The 14949-nt window shown below is 44.3% G+C and overlaps 1 protein-coding gene across 1 annotated transcript; it reads right to left on the reverse strand.

The window, feature by feature from the left end:
• Window positions 1–1314: 1314 nt before the first annotated feature.
• Window positions 1315–13733, reverse strand: LOC118754807 (microtubule-associated protein futsch-like). Its single transcript, XM_036489682.1, is given in 4 exon segments — window positions 1315–10215; window positions 10217–10266; window positions 10334–10458; window positions 11525–13733. Coding segments are annotated over 4 exon segments (9135 nt in total). The 5' UTR covers window positions 12265–13733; the 3' UTR covers window positions 1315–1995.
• Window positions 13734–14949: the final 1216 nt, after the last annotated feature.

Raw genomic sequence — 14949 nt, forward strand, 5'->3', positions numbered from 1 at the left:
CAGATATTGCGGCCGTTGTTATAACAAGGCTACTTATCTGACCTAAACATAATGGAAATTGTGTGGGAATAATGGCTTATTCGAGAAGACAGTATTCCACTAGTGCCTGATCCACTATTTCTCTAGATTACATCCACAAGCTATACGATTCTCTAACCAACAGGATGTACAAAATTGCAATATTTGTTGGTGGGGTGTTGAAATTGAAGGGAGAGAAGTTGGCGTATGCTATTCAAGTGGCAGGCAGTGTATGCACATACAAATGTATGTACATACAAAAGTCGAAAAAGGAATGTGAACGACGTATTACTCTCGACATACATATCGAGCCCTAACCGCCAAAATAACGCAAGCGACATTTTTTCCAAAATTTTCTTTTTGATGCAGAAATATTCCTAGAGCGTTTAGATGCATTTCTGCATCAAAAAAAAAATTTTGAAAAAATGTCACTTACGTTATTTTGGCGGTTAGGGCTCGATATGATTACAAAAAAATAAATGAAGTCGATTGATTTGTGAAATAAGGCAATTACATTTATTTAAAAGCTCCTTCCTGACTATTAAGCTTTACAAGTATATAGTTTTGAATGATACAAACAAACTAATATACATACGTACATACAATGAAGGAATCATAAAATGTAGTGAGTGTTTTTGTTTTTTCTTTTTTCTTTTTCTTAATCTCCTGTGAGTTCAATATGTATGTATGTATGTATGTATGTATGTTTAGAGATAATTTGACTTAACATTAAAATATAGTTTTAATACATAATATGTATAATGTTTATATATACAAACAAAAATGCTTACTAATAGGCTTAGTGATAAACTTTTCAAACTTATGTACATACTTACAATGTATGTATGTAGTTTACTGTGTATGCACGAGTATATATATATATATATATGTATGATGATGTCTCATAAAACTTTTTCAATTATGTATTACAAAGCTTATACATACGTATGAGAAAGTGTTCTAATGCACATTAATGTCAAAAGCCAGCGCTGGCGTTAAAACGAATTTTGTATGCACTTTAAATATATGTATGTAAGGTAGCGCTTAATGTATTTATCTACATATATAAGCAACATCATTGTACATAACTAGTAAAATTAACCCGATTACGCCGGATTTCACCAACTCAGCATCAATTTCCAAATGCAGCCAGAAATGTAACAATGCATATGTTTTACTTCTTGCTGTTGCTGCTGCCGACTTTGCCAACAACAACAAAATTTTTATAGCTTAGCATAAATACAATTTGTGCTTAATCGTAATCATAATCCTGAATATCGTACTAATCTAGTACTGTTTTTTTTTCAGTGTAAATGCGGCTACACTTTGGCTTAGCGTGTAATTAGTTTAAGGTTTTTGTTTTTTTTTTTTATTTTGTTTAATGTAAACTTAGTTATATATGTATGTTAGACATAAACATAAGTGTTAAATTAACGTTTGCATCAACTACGCTATCTTTTAATTATTCAATTTTTTTTTTGTTCCTTTTCTTCAATTAACTTTTACTTTACTCTGTAGTATGTATGTATGTATGTTTGTATGTATATCTACTAAAGCTGAACATAAGATAATGATAATTGTCATTTTAGCAAAGCGCGTCTGCATATGCATATATGCTGCTCGCACTCTCTTCAATCGTGGCTGATACGCAGCGTTATGTTTGAGGCAGCTCTGTGTGACTTTGAAAGGCAACCAGTAAATAAGCGACATCCTTCACAATTGATGTGTTTGTAGCTGTCGGTGTTGATCTAACAGCTGCGTTTGATGTTGCTGCTGCTGCTGTTGTTGTTGTTGCAGGTGTTGCTGAGTATGCTGCACCCTTTGCTGCTGCTGCTGTTGCTGTTGCTGTCCGCCCAACACACTGCTACTGTTGCTGGCTTCGCCACTGCCATCACCACCACCGCCACCTGCCATTGCCGCACCTGCTGCTGTCTGTCCGACTACTGCTTCATCATGGGCGGTGTTGTTGGCGCACTGCTAAAACCATGACCGATTGATATCGTACGGCTTGGGCATACCCAGTGACGATGGCCGATAGGCTGTTGGCGGCGGTGGTTGCCCATAGCCTGCTGCACCTGCGCCACGTCCCAGTAGGCCTTGATTGAACATAAGGAAATCCTCTCGCCGCAAGTAGGAGGAATATAGCTGAGAATTGGGATCGGCCAGCTGTGAGGCGCCTGTATTATGCATAAATGAGTATGGGGTGCCACGCGGTGTTGTGTGCGCCGCCAAGAATGGGTAAGCGCTAGCGGCCGCCGATGCACCTGGATTTAGCGCTGATTGCGCTTTCTCTGCCGCACTAGCATCGCTTGCCGAGTTGCGGTGAGCGGGCGCCGGCGCTGGTGGCATATAGTAGGGGTTGGATGCATCTCTGAATTGATCTAAGTAGCTGCTGGCGGCAGCTGCTGCCGCTTGGTCGCCATATAAGCCAAGACTGCCAGGGGTGGGTCCGAAATTGAAAGCGCTGCCCGGCACCATGCCGGTCGCCTCAGCCGCGGATGTCTTCAGCGAAATCGCAGTGGCTACATCAACGCCACTTGTGGCGGACACATTAGATGTTGCTGTTGCTGAAGCCGCGCTGTGTGCAGCCACATTGCTGACGGCTGCCGCCGCGGCTGCAGCAGCTGCGGCCGAACTGGAACTGGTGGCTGCCGAAAGCGGCGAGCCAACACCACCTGTTTTTAGGCCAGCGTACAGTTGGAAGCCTTGCTGCAGCGCCTGTGCATGCGCCTGCAAATGGGCGGGCACCCCACTGGAGCTTTGGTGTGCGGGCTGTGCTGTACCAGTTGAGCTGGTGCTTGTCAGCTGTGACATATGCGCCGCTGCCGTGTTATATTGCGACGGGTGAAGATGATTTTGTACCAACTGCTGATGCTGTTGTTGTTGCTGTTGCTGCTGTTGATGCTGCTGCTGTTGTTGTTGCAACTGTTGCTGTTGTTGCTGCTGCTGCTGCTGCTGGCGCTGTTGCTGCAACTGTTGCTGCTGTTGTTGTTGCTGCTGCTGTTGCTGCAGTTTGGCAGCCGCTGCAGCTGCCGCCGCCGCTTCTGCCGCAATCGTTGTAGCCTTCTTCTTGCGTCCACGTTTCGCAGGAACTTGAACGGCCGGCGCCACTGATTTTGTAACGTCCGTTGCTGCGGCTGCTACATTCTGATGCTGCTGGTTAGTCGTGTTGTTGCTGCTGCAATTGGAGCTGGTGTTAGTGACGCCATACGAACCGCTCACCGCTGCTGCTGCGGACGTCAGCTGGGCATTGCCGTACATGCCAGTACCAGCGCCCATCGCAGCAATTGATGCGGGATTCGAGTACAGCTGGGATGTTGAGAGATTTTTCGCCGCGCCCGCTGCGTTATACATGTGGGCAGCTGGGGGCATATTCTTATCGTAGAACCCGGAGCTGGCAGAGGACAGGCCGAATAAGCTCTCGGCCAAGGGGTGCAGTAACGAGGCAGCCGGATTGCTGTATGTCTGCGCAGGCGGCGGTGGTGGGGTCGGCTTGTTGTAGGCCGAAAGATGGTGTGTCAGATGGTGGCTTGACATGTTCAGCATATTGCTGGCGTCCAGTGTTGATGCTGAGCCGGAGGCTGAACTTGCCGCTGCAGTCGATTTGGCAGGCAATTGCTGTTGTTGCTGTTGCTGTTGCGCTTGCGGTTGCTGCGAGTGCTGTTGTTGTTGTTGCTGCTGTTGTGGCTGTGCTGAATAACTCTGGGTCATTTGCTGTGAATGACTTATCTGCGTTTGTTGTTGCTGCTGCTGCAGACTACTAGCGCCATAATTAAGGGGCTTGCTAAGCAGGCTGGCTGTAATGCTGTCCATGGTGGCCTTGGATAAGTGTTGAGTTTGCTGCTGTTGCTGCTGCTGCGTATGTTGACTATGCTGCAGCTGTTGGGGGTGTTGGCTTTGCTGCTGGCCAAGCTGCAGCTGGTTGTGTGTTGCCTGCTGCTGCTGTTGCTGTAAATGCTGCGTTTGCTTCTGCTGCTGTAACTGCTGGTGTTGCTGTTGACTGGCGCCAGTATTCGACTGTTGCTGTTGCTGCTGTTGCTGATGTTGCTGAGTCTGCTGGGATTGCTGCTGCTGCTGCGGTTGCTGTTGCTGCATCTGGCAGCTGTTGTCCTTCGCATAATCTTTGGGAAACCCCATTGACGCAGCGCGATTATACATTTCGAACGCCTTGTCTGGAGTTATGCTCCCCAAATGCTTGCCAAAGGGCATGGCACCCAAGAAGCTATCGAACATTTGTTGTTGTTTGCTGCTCTGTGCCGACATCTGTGCTGTTTGCTGCGGCATATTTCCGCTATTGTTCTCACACTTTTGTAACTTGTTCGCTGAGCCGCCACTGCTGGTGCCGCTGTAGTCCATGCCCAGCATGTCCTCAGCTGTCCGCTTAAGCGGGTTGGCGTTTGCGTTCACAGTTGCTGTGCTTGCCACAGTGGTTGATGCTGTAGGGCTAGACGCGGCTGGCGTTGAAGCGGCGGTCACAGAGTTCTTGTGTGCTTGCGCCTGCTGGTGCATGTGTTGCATGAAGGCTGCCATATCGTTGGCAGAGTTGTCGCCGTAAACCGAAGCTGTGGCGCTCTGTCTTTTCACACTGTCCGTCTTGTCTGCTCCAGAGACGTCCTTGCTCGTGGACGCAGCAGCGGCGGCAGCAGCTGCAGCAGCTTTTGACTGGTACTGCGCGTAGGTTGGATATTGCGGCTTTTGTTGCTGTTGATTTTGTTGCAATTGTTGCTGGTTTTGCAATTGTTGTTGCTGCTGCTGCAACTGATGTTGAACATTTTGCTGCTTCGGTTGTTGCTGTTGGAGCAACTGTTGCTGTTGCTGTTGTTGCTGTGGCTGTTGCTGCTGCTGCATTTCAACCTGTGGCTGCGTGGCGCCAGTCAAATTCCAATCATTATGCTTCGTGTTGTCCAAGATAGATGCAGCCGCAGAGCTCAGCGCCGTGCCGTAGAGGGCTCGCAACTCGTCTATCTGCTGCTGTTGTTGTTGAGTTTGTTGTTGTTGAGGCTTTTGTTGTTGCGGAGACCGCTGTTGTTGCGGAGACAGTTGTTGTTGCCGTTGCAGCTGCTGGGTTGGTTGCTGTTGTTGTTGCAGTTGCTGTTGGAGCAGCTGGGTTGGTTGTTGTTGTTGTTGCTGGTGCAGCTGCTGGGTTGGTTGCTGTTGTTGCTGCTGCTGCTGCTCCTGTTGCGCAAGGCTCTGCGACTCCGTCTGCCCTTGCATTTGGCTTTGCGCCGCCAGCATTGTGGTGGCATTAAAAATATCCTGGGGTGTTGGCACGTATGCCGATACAGACGCAATCGCAGCATTTACAACGCTACCTGCAGAGTCCCCACCTCCAACTGTACTAACGTTATTGCCGCTGCCGCTGCTTCTATTTGCTACAGTCTGCGCATAGGGCTGTTCGGCGTGCGCGGGAGTTGCTGGCGTCGCTGTAACAGTTGGGGAGGTATTTTTCGCATCAGTATTTTGAGTCAACTGATTGAAAGTGACTGCCTCCGGAGTCCCCACCGGTGCCTGATATGGTGATGGACTCATGCTGCTCTGACTGTATGGCGAAAGCGCGTTGGAGTTTTGCTGTTGCGCTTGAGGTGATTGTGTTTGAGGCGTGGCCTGTGACTGCGACTGATAAGGCGAATGCATCTGCTGTTGGTATGGCGAATGCGGCTGGTCGGCAGGTGAGTGGGCCAGTGGCGTTGGCGGTTGAGTTGCAGCAGACGATGCTGGCGAGTCTACGCTGCTAGGCATAGGACTGTGCTGCTGCTGGTGCAGCGGTGAATGCACTGAAGTGGAGCCAGCAGGCAGGGCGGCCGTGGTTGCGGGTGGCGTGTGAACTGGGCTGCTGTGCGGTTGTTGATGGAAGGGCGAATGTTGCTGCTGATGGTATGGTGAGTTGGGGTGGTGGTATGGGGATTGATGCGATTGTGCGGCATATGGTGAACTTTGAGGCTGTTGATATGGTGAATTCGGATTGGGAGTGCTTGGACTCATAGATGAGTTGTAATCGGATTCCTGTGAACGTGGCTGCTTGTATTGGTCATAGAGATTCGGCAATGGTGATGTTGATGAGTAAACAGGCGTCTTCGAGGCCTCTGAGCCGGAAGGATTATAGCTATTTGCGCCACCATAGGGTGAAGTGCCACTTAACTCGGGCGTTGATACGTTTGGTGACGAGGCAGATGAGTATATGTGCTGTGAGTATTGTGGATATGGCGATGGCATTTCACGTGGACTGCAGCTCTTATCCGGACTGCTTTTGGTGGTGGTGTCTTGATAGAAACCCACCTTTATAGCGCCATTCAATGGGTAGGGTGAGGTAGGTTTGGTAATTTCGTCTGGCTTCGGTGAAACCATTATCGGTGATGCCCCAATTGGTGAAGCGCCGATGGGCGACGTGTAGTTCGCACCCGCGTAAGACCCGTAACGTTCATCTATAGCTATGCGAGGCGAGTCGGGGTCCTGGCTGAAGGAGGAGCGTTCGGATATGGTGCTGCCAGTGCTCGCTTTGCGTTGGCGTGGCGCTGATGGCAATGAAAAGTCCACGCCACCAGTCATTGAAGCCGAAGTGGGTGACCTGCTGGCAGCAGTGGCGCCGGTGGAAGATATTGAGGCAGTCGCTGCCCCATCATTAGATTTCGTTGAGCTTGATCCTGGGCCAGCGCTGAAAGCCGACTCATTTGCATCTGCCTGCTGTTGTTGTTGCTTTTCTTCCTCCTCCGATTTCTTTGCTTTCTTCGGTGCACCAAAAGCTTTGAACCATGCGCTCAAATTTGGCTTTTCTTTTGCAGTCGTAGTGCCGCCTGACTCCGTATTTGCGGCAGACTTCTTCTCCAACAGTTTTTCAAAGGGTTTTATATAATCGTTGGCGAGCGCTTCATCATCTTTCTTATCGGATTCTATTTCCGAAGCAGCCAAAACGCCAGCAGATATTGTCGAAGCTTTAGATGTGAAGGGCGAAATTATCTCAAGGCCAGTCGTCTTGCCACCCTTCTCGTCCCCTTCCTTTTCTGTATTATTCAAAGACTTTGCTTCGGTTTTGCTCGCTAACTCATCGATGAAATTGTGTGATTGCCCCAAAGCAAAATCATCAGTATTTATAACGGTGCCTAAACTTAGCTTGGGCGCATTGTCGCCAGTTTCAACGATCAGCGCGTTTTTCACCTCCTTTGTTTTGGCAGCGACAGGTCCCAGCGGGAAAAGCTCATCGGGTTTATTTATATTTTGTATAAGATTGCCCTTAGCTTTGCCCGGTTGCAGCCGTTCGATGGTACGAAGCAAATCTTTGCGGCGTGGATTTGTAGCCGCCTGTAGCTTCTCCTTCAATGACTTGCGCTTAGCTTCTTTTGCCAGCTGATTTTTAATATGCGGCGGCGGTGGTGGATGCAGCAGCAATTGAGTGGTGCTGGGCTCTTTGGGTTTTGGTGGCGCCAGTGAGCTCAAAACGGGCGCCACGATGGCGGGAGGCGGTGGTATTAGTAGAGTTGGCTGATTGGCGGCCGACGCAGAGGCGATCGATGATATCGACGGTGCATTTACAGCTGAGTTATTCGACGAAGCATTGGCTGAGGTGCTTCCAACTGAGTTGGCAGATGTGACCGAATGCGGTGGCGTGCCACAGCTAGAGCTCACACTGCTCGCAGTGCCACCTGCGGTGCTGGCAGATATGCCGCTTGTTATTAATTCTGAGATCACTTCTTTCTTAAGGCCACTGGTAACCACTGCATCGCTGTCGGTGACTAAATCAACCAGCACTTCTGCCAATTTGGTGGGCACCAAATCAATCTTCGGCGGAGCGATCGGCACTGGTCGCCTGAAATCGGCCGGTTCCAACTTGGCCGGAATCGCCGGATCGAACTCGTCTAGGTTGTAACGCGAAGGAGAATTGCTGGCGGAACTGAATTCCGAGAAACGCGGGGTATGCTCCAACCAGCGGTTGATATCCTTCAGCGTCTGCTCAGTTTCTACGTCCAGTGCCTCAATATTGGTCGATGAAGTCTTGCTCGGAGCAGCGCTTACGGCTGTTGGTTTATTGTTAGCTTTTTTATTTACCGCAGCACTAGCAGCAGCCTTTTTCTGCAATGCTTTCTTCGGTGGCACCGGAGCTGTGGGTTTCTCAGTCGGCTTCTTTGGCGATTCTTCCACTTGCACGGTGGGAATAGGTTCCGGTTTAGGTTTTTCCTTCTTTTTTGCAGCCGGCTTTTCGGGTGATGCAACAGCTTTCTTTTCCGCATTTTTACCGCTCTTCGTAGAGATGGTGTTATTTATTGTATGGCCCTCATTGTACACTTCCTCGGTCAGGTCTGCTTTCGTAGCCACTTTTGCAGCTTTTCCTGTGGGCTTTTCATCGGCTTTTGCGGTCTTTGAAGTTATGTCTTCTTTAGGCTTCGTTTTTAATTCTTCTGTATCCGATTTATCTTTAACGCGCGTATCCTTCTTGGATTTTTTTCCGGTCTTTTTTACCTTCGTGCTCTCGCCATTCGATTTGTCAGTAGCCTTCTCCTTTTCACCACCCTTACCGGTATCCTTTTTCTTGGTGGCGGTTTCTCTTGAGCGACTTCTGCCTACTGCTTTTTGGCTATCTTCGGCTACACTAACCGCTGTACTCTGCTGCAAATTATTGGCGCGACTACGTCGGTACTTTATCAACTCGTATTTATCGAGAAAAGGCAACAACATCTCCAGCTCGGCTTGCTTGGCTGCTTCTGCTGCCGCAGCAGCATCGAGTTCGGCATTCTTTTTACCGACAGTTGATGTGCTAGACGCAGCAGAATTTTTCCTATTATTTTGCGGCTCCTCCTTTTTTCCGTTACGCGCATGTTTCTTCGGCGTGCGCTTTGTCTTGCGTTCCTCACTGGAAGCGCGTGCCGGCGTTGAGCTGCGACTAGACAAGGACTTAAAATCATCATCTTCTTCATCGTCTTCGGGGGTCACCCGCTTTTCATTTGAATTGGTTGCTGATGTACCGGGTACTTTCTTCACCGATGTCAACAAGTCGCAGAGATCATCATTAAGTGCACTTTTGGAGTATTTCTTATGCAGATCCACCTTGAATGGGGACATGCTGCGCGAACGTGAATCATCATCGTCGTCGATTACCTCCTCCTCCAGCTCAGAGGCTGAGGCGGCGAGAGCATCCACGGCTGGTGGTGGCATGTCTTTGTTCAAAAGCGGTTTCTTCTTTAGAGGCTTTTCGTCGTCGCTTTCATTATCACCATCGACATCGCTTTCGGCCGAAGTCTTTGACTTTTGTTTCGACTTGCTGCTCTTACTTTTACCCTTTTGATTTTTTGCGGCTGCGGGTTGTTTATTTGATTTAGTTGATGCATGTTTCTTCTTTTGCGCTAAGGATGCGATGGCTTTTGTGTGTGTTTTGATGTCTTTGCTTGCTTTGCCTTTGCCTTTTTTCACACTCGGATATTCAAAACTCTCATCATCGTCCTCTCCGCCCTCATCTACGCTCTCCGGCTCCGGCTCCAACTCTGAATCCAGTTCAAGTTCCGCTTCAGGTTCTGACTCCGGTTCCGGTTTTGGTTCAGGTTCGCCATCATCCGACATTGCGGACTCATCGGAGTTATGACTTTTTGATTTATTGCTCTTCTTGCTTTGTTTCTTTGTTTTACCACCATCGCTTTTGCCTTTCGAGGCTTTACTTGAAGATTTGGACGATTTCTCGCTCTTACTCTTCTTACTTTTCTTTGTGCCTTCCTTAGCCTGTTTACTTCTGCCCTTTTTTATGTTATATTCTTGCTCAAAATCTTCGCGCATTTCCTCATCACCTTGCTTTTCATCCTCTTCAATATTTTCTTCATCGTCTGTGTGCCTTTCCACTACAACTGCTTTACTTTTTGATTTCTTCTTACGCCTTTTATCCTTCTCTTTACGCTTGCGCTTTGTACCACGCTGCTCCCCATCACCGCTTGCCATATCGTCTATGTCCTCCTCACCACTAAACGCGTGCTTTTCCTTATACAACTCTGTAACCGAATCCATTGAACGCTTTTTACCACTTCTCTTCTTATCTGTTGACTTGTCTGCAACATTTTTCTCCGCATCCGTTGCAACACTCTGACTATCGCTACTAGCGTCCTTCGAAGACTTCTTATTGAAGTATTTCTCGCGGAAAACATTCATCTTTGAATCGGCTGCCGGATAGCCCAAGCAGGGGTCATCGTCATCGTCTTCTGATAAATTATCGAAGTATTTTTTTGGTGGCCTTATCGAAGGCCTCTTGTAAATTATTCACCATTTCCGTGTATTCTGAAAGCAAGATTTGAGCATATTTATGAAAGATTTTTGGCTGAGAACAAAATGGCCATAGACTCACCATTGTTATGTCCATTATAGAGGCGACAGTTGTTCACAATCAATTTGAAATCGTTGCGAAAGTCACTAAATTTATTGTATTCACCGTTGTCCAGTTTATCTTCCATCTTGAGCAGATCCATTGGTCTGTGAACATGAGAAATCGAGATAAATAAAATTGTTACCATTAGAAAAACAACAAATAATTTACAATTTTGATAATAAATCCAAAAATGTCCACATCCTACATACGTATGTGTCCCTTGATGGTCGAAAGACCTCATCTACAACTCCGTTATGTATTAACAGACGCCAGGACTCTTGCCAGCTCAAAACAAGAAACTTAACACATCACTCTGAAGGGTAGTGGAAGCGAAGTTAAGGGATAGCTACCTAGGGCTGAATGTTGCTGTGGAGATAAGTAATAGCTACAGAATCAAACTGAGGTGCGGCAAAGTACTTGGTAAGGCGTGGAAGCAGCGAACTTCTAGGATGGGAGCCATACAAAACAGCATAGACTGCTAGACCACCGCCGCTGCTGTGACGACGTCAAGCAGCGACAAACCAGCCGTCGCTCAACTAAAGAGTTAGAGAAGCTAGCGGGAGGAATGAGCCTTTATAACCCAGGCAGAGATCCGGAGAACTTCACACTCTCAGAAGTGAGCGAGTCTACAGAAAGATTCGCGAACCCTATAGGAAAAGTTTTAGGAAATTCTATGGTGACATTTTTCGTCCGATCAGTGTTCTTTAGGACTAGAACACTTCATTGCTGTAGGACCAACTACCATCAAGTAAGAGTTGAGTGCAGAGCGGAGAATTCGCTAGGATTATGGCACCCCATAAAACTTACAGGAAGTTTCGTATCTAAGAGATTTAGAAAATTAATAACTCTCTCAAAGACGATGTTAAGACATATACATACATATATAACAGATATACTGCCAGTCTGCGAGCAAATAATACCCAAGGAATTAGCTAAGACGGCTGCTTTCTTTACTGGGATACGCTAACAGAAAGACCAGTCCACCTGTTACTGGAACGCGGTCACTTAAGATGGCAAACACATTAGCCACAGATTAGAGCTTAAGGTGTAGATGAGGTCACCTTTTGAGAGCACATATATCTACATATCTATCTAACACTTATGTATGCACATATATATATATATTTTTAGAATACTTTACATCTAATCTAAAGCTCTCAAATTACTCACCTGCGTATTATGGAATAATATCGTGGCGCTATGTCCTCCTCAACGGGATCCATAAATGGCCAGGCATCACGGTGATTCTTCACATAGACGAGCACTTTGTGCATACCGATTTGTAGAACTTCTTCCGTTTCGGTGAAACTGAGAAAATTCGTATTCGTGGAATTTTTGGAAGCATAATTAAAGGCGTTCAACGATGTGGATGTCAATTGATTGGTGGTGGCACAGGAATGCATGGAATATTGGGAAACGTGCGTTTGGTGCGTATTTTGGTTGTGGTTGTGGTTGTGGTTGTGGTGATTATGATGATGGTGGTAATTAACCGATGAATTGGAACAATTATTGGAATGGGAATGGGAGGTTATATGATGATTCGGATTAGTTGGTTTGTGAGAATTTTGATTTTGATTGTTAGCATGTTTTAAATAGCATTTAGTCACTGCTATCGCCGTTGTATTGGCGCCTGCCGTCGACGACGTTGACGGATACGTTTTTGCTGCTGTTGCTGTTGTTTTCGCCGCTACGGCTGCTTCTGTACCATGCGACGCATTTCTAAACACATTCGAGGCGTTATGATTTGAAGTGATTTTGGTTGTGGTTGTGGTTGTGGTTGCGGTGGCGGTGTTGGTATTGATGATTGTTGAGGTGGTAGTGGTGGTGATGGTGTTTTTGGTGTTTGAGGTGATGGTGCGATTTTTACTAAATACATTTCTACAATTTACATTTTCACAAAAAAAAACCATATGGATGTTTGTTGTAATTGTTGTTTACAAATTTGCAGTTGGAATGTTGATGATCGCAATGAAGTAGGAGAGCATTTAAGGTATGAAAAGTACACAATTCCAAATGAGTCGATTTGGGTCAATTTTTGGTGAATGAGAAGATTTATTGACGTACATAAAATTATTTACAAGTCATAAATAAGAAAATCAAATCAGGTATGAAAGTGTGTGCATGTATGTATGTATGTGTTTAAGGATATTGAATTTTATGAAACACGCGATATGAAAAGAAGTGGTGAAGGCAAAAGAAAAAGGTAAATGAGTTGTTAAATATTTACAATATTAGCTAATTTGGTTTTGGAAAGCTAAAGTTTAGGCAAACCACATGGAAATGAGATTAGGCGGAGGAGAAGCATGCGCAAAACGCTTAAATTTTAAATGGTACGCATAACGGAACTAATTAGATACATACATATAAATGCATAATGATGTGAAGAAAATGAGATACATATTTATTGAGGATTTATGCCAATCAGTAGCAAAGTTCTATGGTGAAAAAACTGTTTCATTATTTTTGACAGCTGCTTTGATGCAGAAGATGACCAGCGAGTTAAGCAACCAACATCAAAACGGCAATTATATTTATTTAGAAAATGTCTGCCTTACTGAATTGGCTCATAGAATATTGCTTTGGGACTTTTTAAATATATTAAATATCGAAAATCCCTTTCGGGTATAAAAAGAAATATCAAATTTTTATGAAATTTCATATCCAAAGGTTCTTTGAGTCGCTGATTTTTTTAAATTTTCCGATTTTTATGCAATTTTATATTCGAAGCTTCTTTGAGTCGCTGATTACAAAACTGAAATAAATTATCAAAAATTCAAAATGGCTAACCCAATATGATGCCAATGCCTTGGATAAGAAGTTTAGTAAAACTCAAAAATTACAAGGCAATATTCTATTGAGTGGTTCAGCATAGGGTTGTCTTCCCCCATAGAAACCGCAAATGACGATGTAGAAAAACGACCAAATACGGGTACATACTTTTCTATGCAATTTTTGAAAATGCTTCATTATTTTCATGGTTGAAAAAAAAAACAAGTTCAATTTTGTCGGATAGTGTAATATTAGACCAATAATTTTTGCTATCAAATTTTTCACTAGCCCTTGCAATTTTTATTCAAAAATTTGCCATCCAGAGTACTTTGCTATTAATTGGCACAGGCCCCTAAAAACACAAAATTTTCAAATTCTAACCGTTAAAGGACATGACTACAAACCAAGTAAACTAAAGGATATAAATGATTGAGTACACCAAAACGAGGGAAATTAAATGTACAACTACATAACTCTACTTATAAATGGGAAAAATATGTACAAACAAAACTAAAGTGCCAGCAACCAGTTTCAAACATGTTTTTTTTTTTTTGTAAAAAAAATGGGAAATTAACCCTTGTGCGGAAACCTGATAGCTAGCTGCACTGTATAGCAAAATCCTACATAGATAGTATATGTATTTTATTTTATTTTATTTTATTTATTTTTAGAAATTTTTCAATTCTTGTTTAATAAAGAGCAAGTTTGAAGTGGGTAAAATACCTTTGATTTTTGGAAATTTTTTTATTGAAGGTATTGATATTTTTTCCATATGGAACAAAAATCGTCGAATATACTTTGTAAAGCTCGGAACACTTTGACGACTGCAACTTCACGACGTAACGACAGCGACATCATTTTGTCGACAAATGTCGCCTTAAAGCCAGCTTCTTAAACATTTTGAAGACCTCAGCGACATAGCAAACAACTGATTTTAAAGTTTGACATTTTGGTATATTTATTTCACAAATTGTGTATTTTTATTTAAGTAAATAAGAAAAACATGAACAATCAAGAATATGTGATTAATTTTGCGACAATTTAATTTTGCCGCACTACATCTACTCATTGTCGCCGGCAAAATTAGAAATAGATTTAATTTGGCGACGTCGACAATTGCAGTCCTGCAGCCAAGATGTCGTGCTGTCGTCAAAATAATTGTGTCCGTAAGAACGTGTGTATTTAAAATTTGACAGATGCTGCTTGTTGCTTGCTGTCGTCAAAGTGTTCCGAGCTTAAAGCACAACACCGTTAGCAAAAAAAATATCCAAAAATCAACGGCTACTGCATATTTATGAGTATATATAGTTTCCACACAGTAAAATGTTAATACATAGCTACATTTGTACCTAGGATTCTGTTCTAGGGTATGCCCTCACAAATCATAGCAAAAATCTACTTTCAAAAAATCTTAGAAAAACTAGGAATTACTAAAATGCATTAAGAAAAAGTTGTTTACGGTTAACATGAAATTTCAGCTCTCTACTGGAATGATAAAACCCTTAAAAAGTTGGTTATAGATGCAGCTGTACCTAAGGTTTCGCACAAGGTTTAAAAAATTTAGTTGCTCAAAGCAATAATGAGTAAAAACAAACAGAAGCGCATATGAGAAGTTGTTGTCAACCAACACTTCTCATACGCGCGCGCGTTTAATGGAAAACATATGGATTTGCACAAACAAGCAACAGCAAGAAAACGCGAAAAGAATTTCTGTATAATTCCATCCATATACAAAAACAAAAGCAAAATTCTATTTTTTTTTTTTTGTTTTTTAAGTCAATGAGAAGCAGCTTATGTAGAAAATTATTTCTGCAATGCAATTAAAA

Source organism: Rhagoletis pomonella, unplaced genomic scaffold (assembly GCF_013731165.1).
Source record: "Rhagoletis pomonella isolate Grant_MI unplaced genomic scaffold, Rhpom_1.0 Rhpom_scaffold_04669, whole genome shotgun sequence".
Taxonomy (NCBI): Eukaryota; Metazoa; Arthropoda; class Insecta; order Diptera; family Tephritidae; genus Rhagoletis; species Rhagoletis pomonella.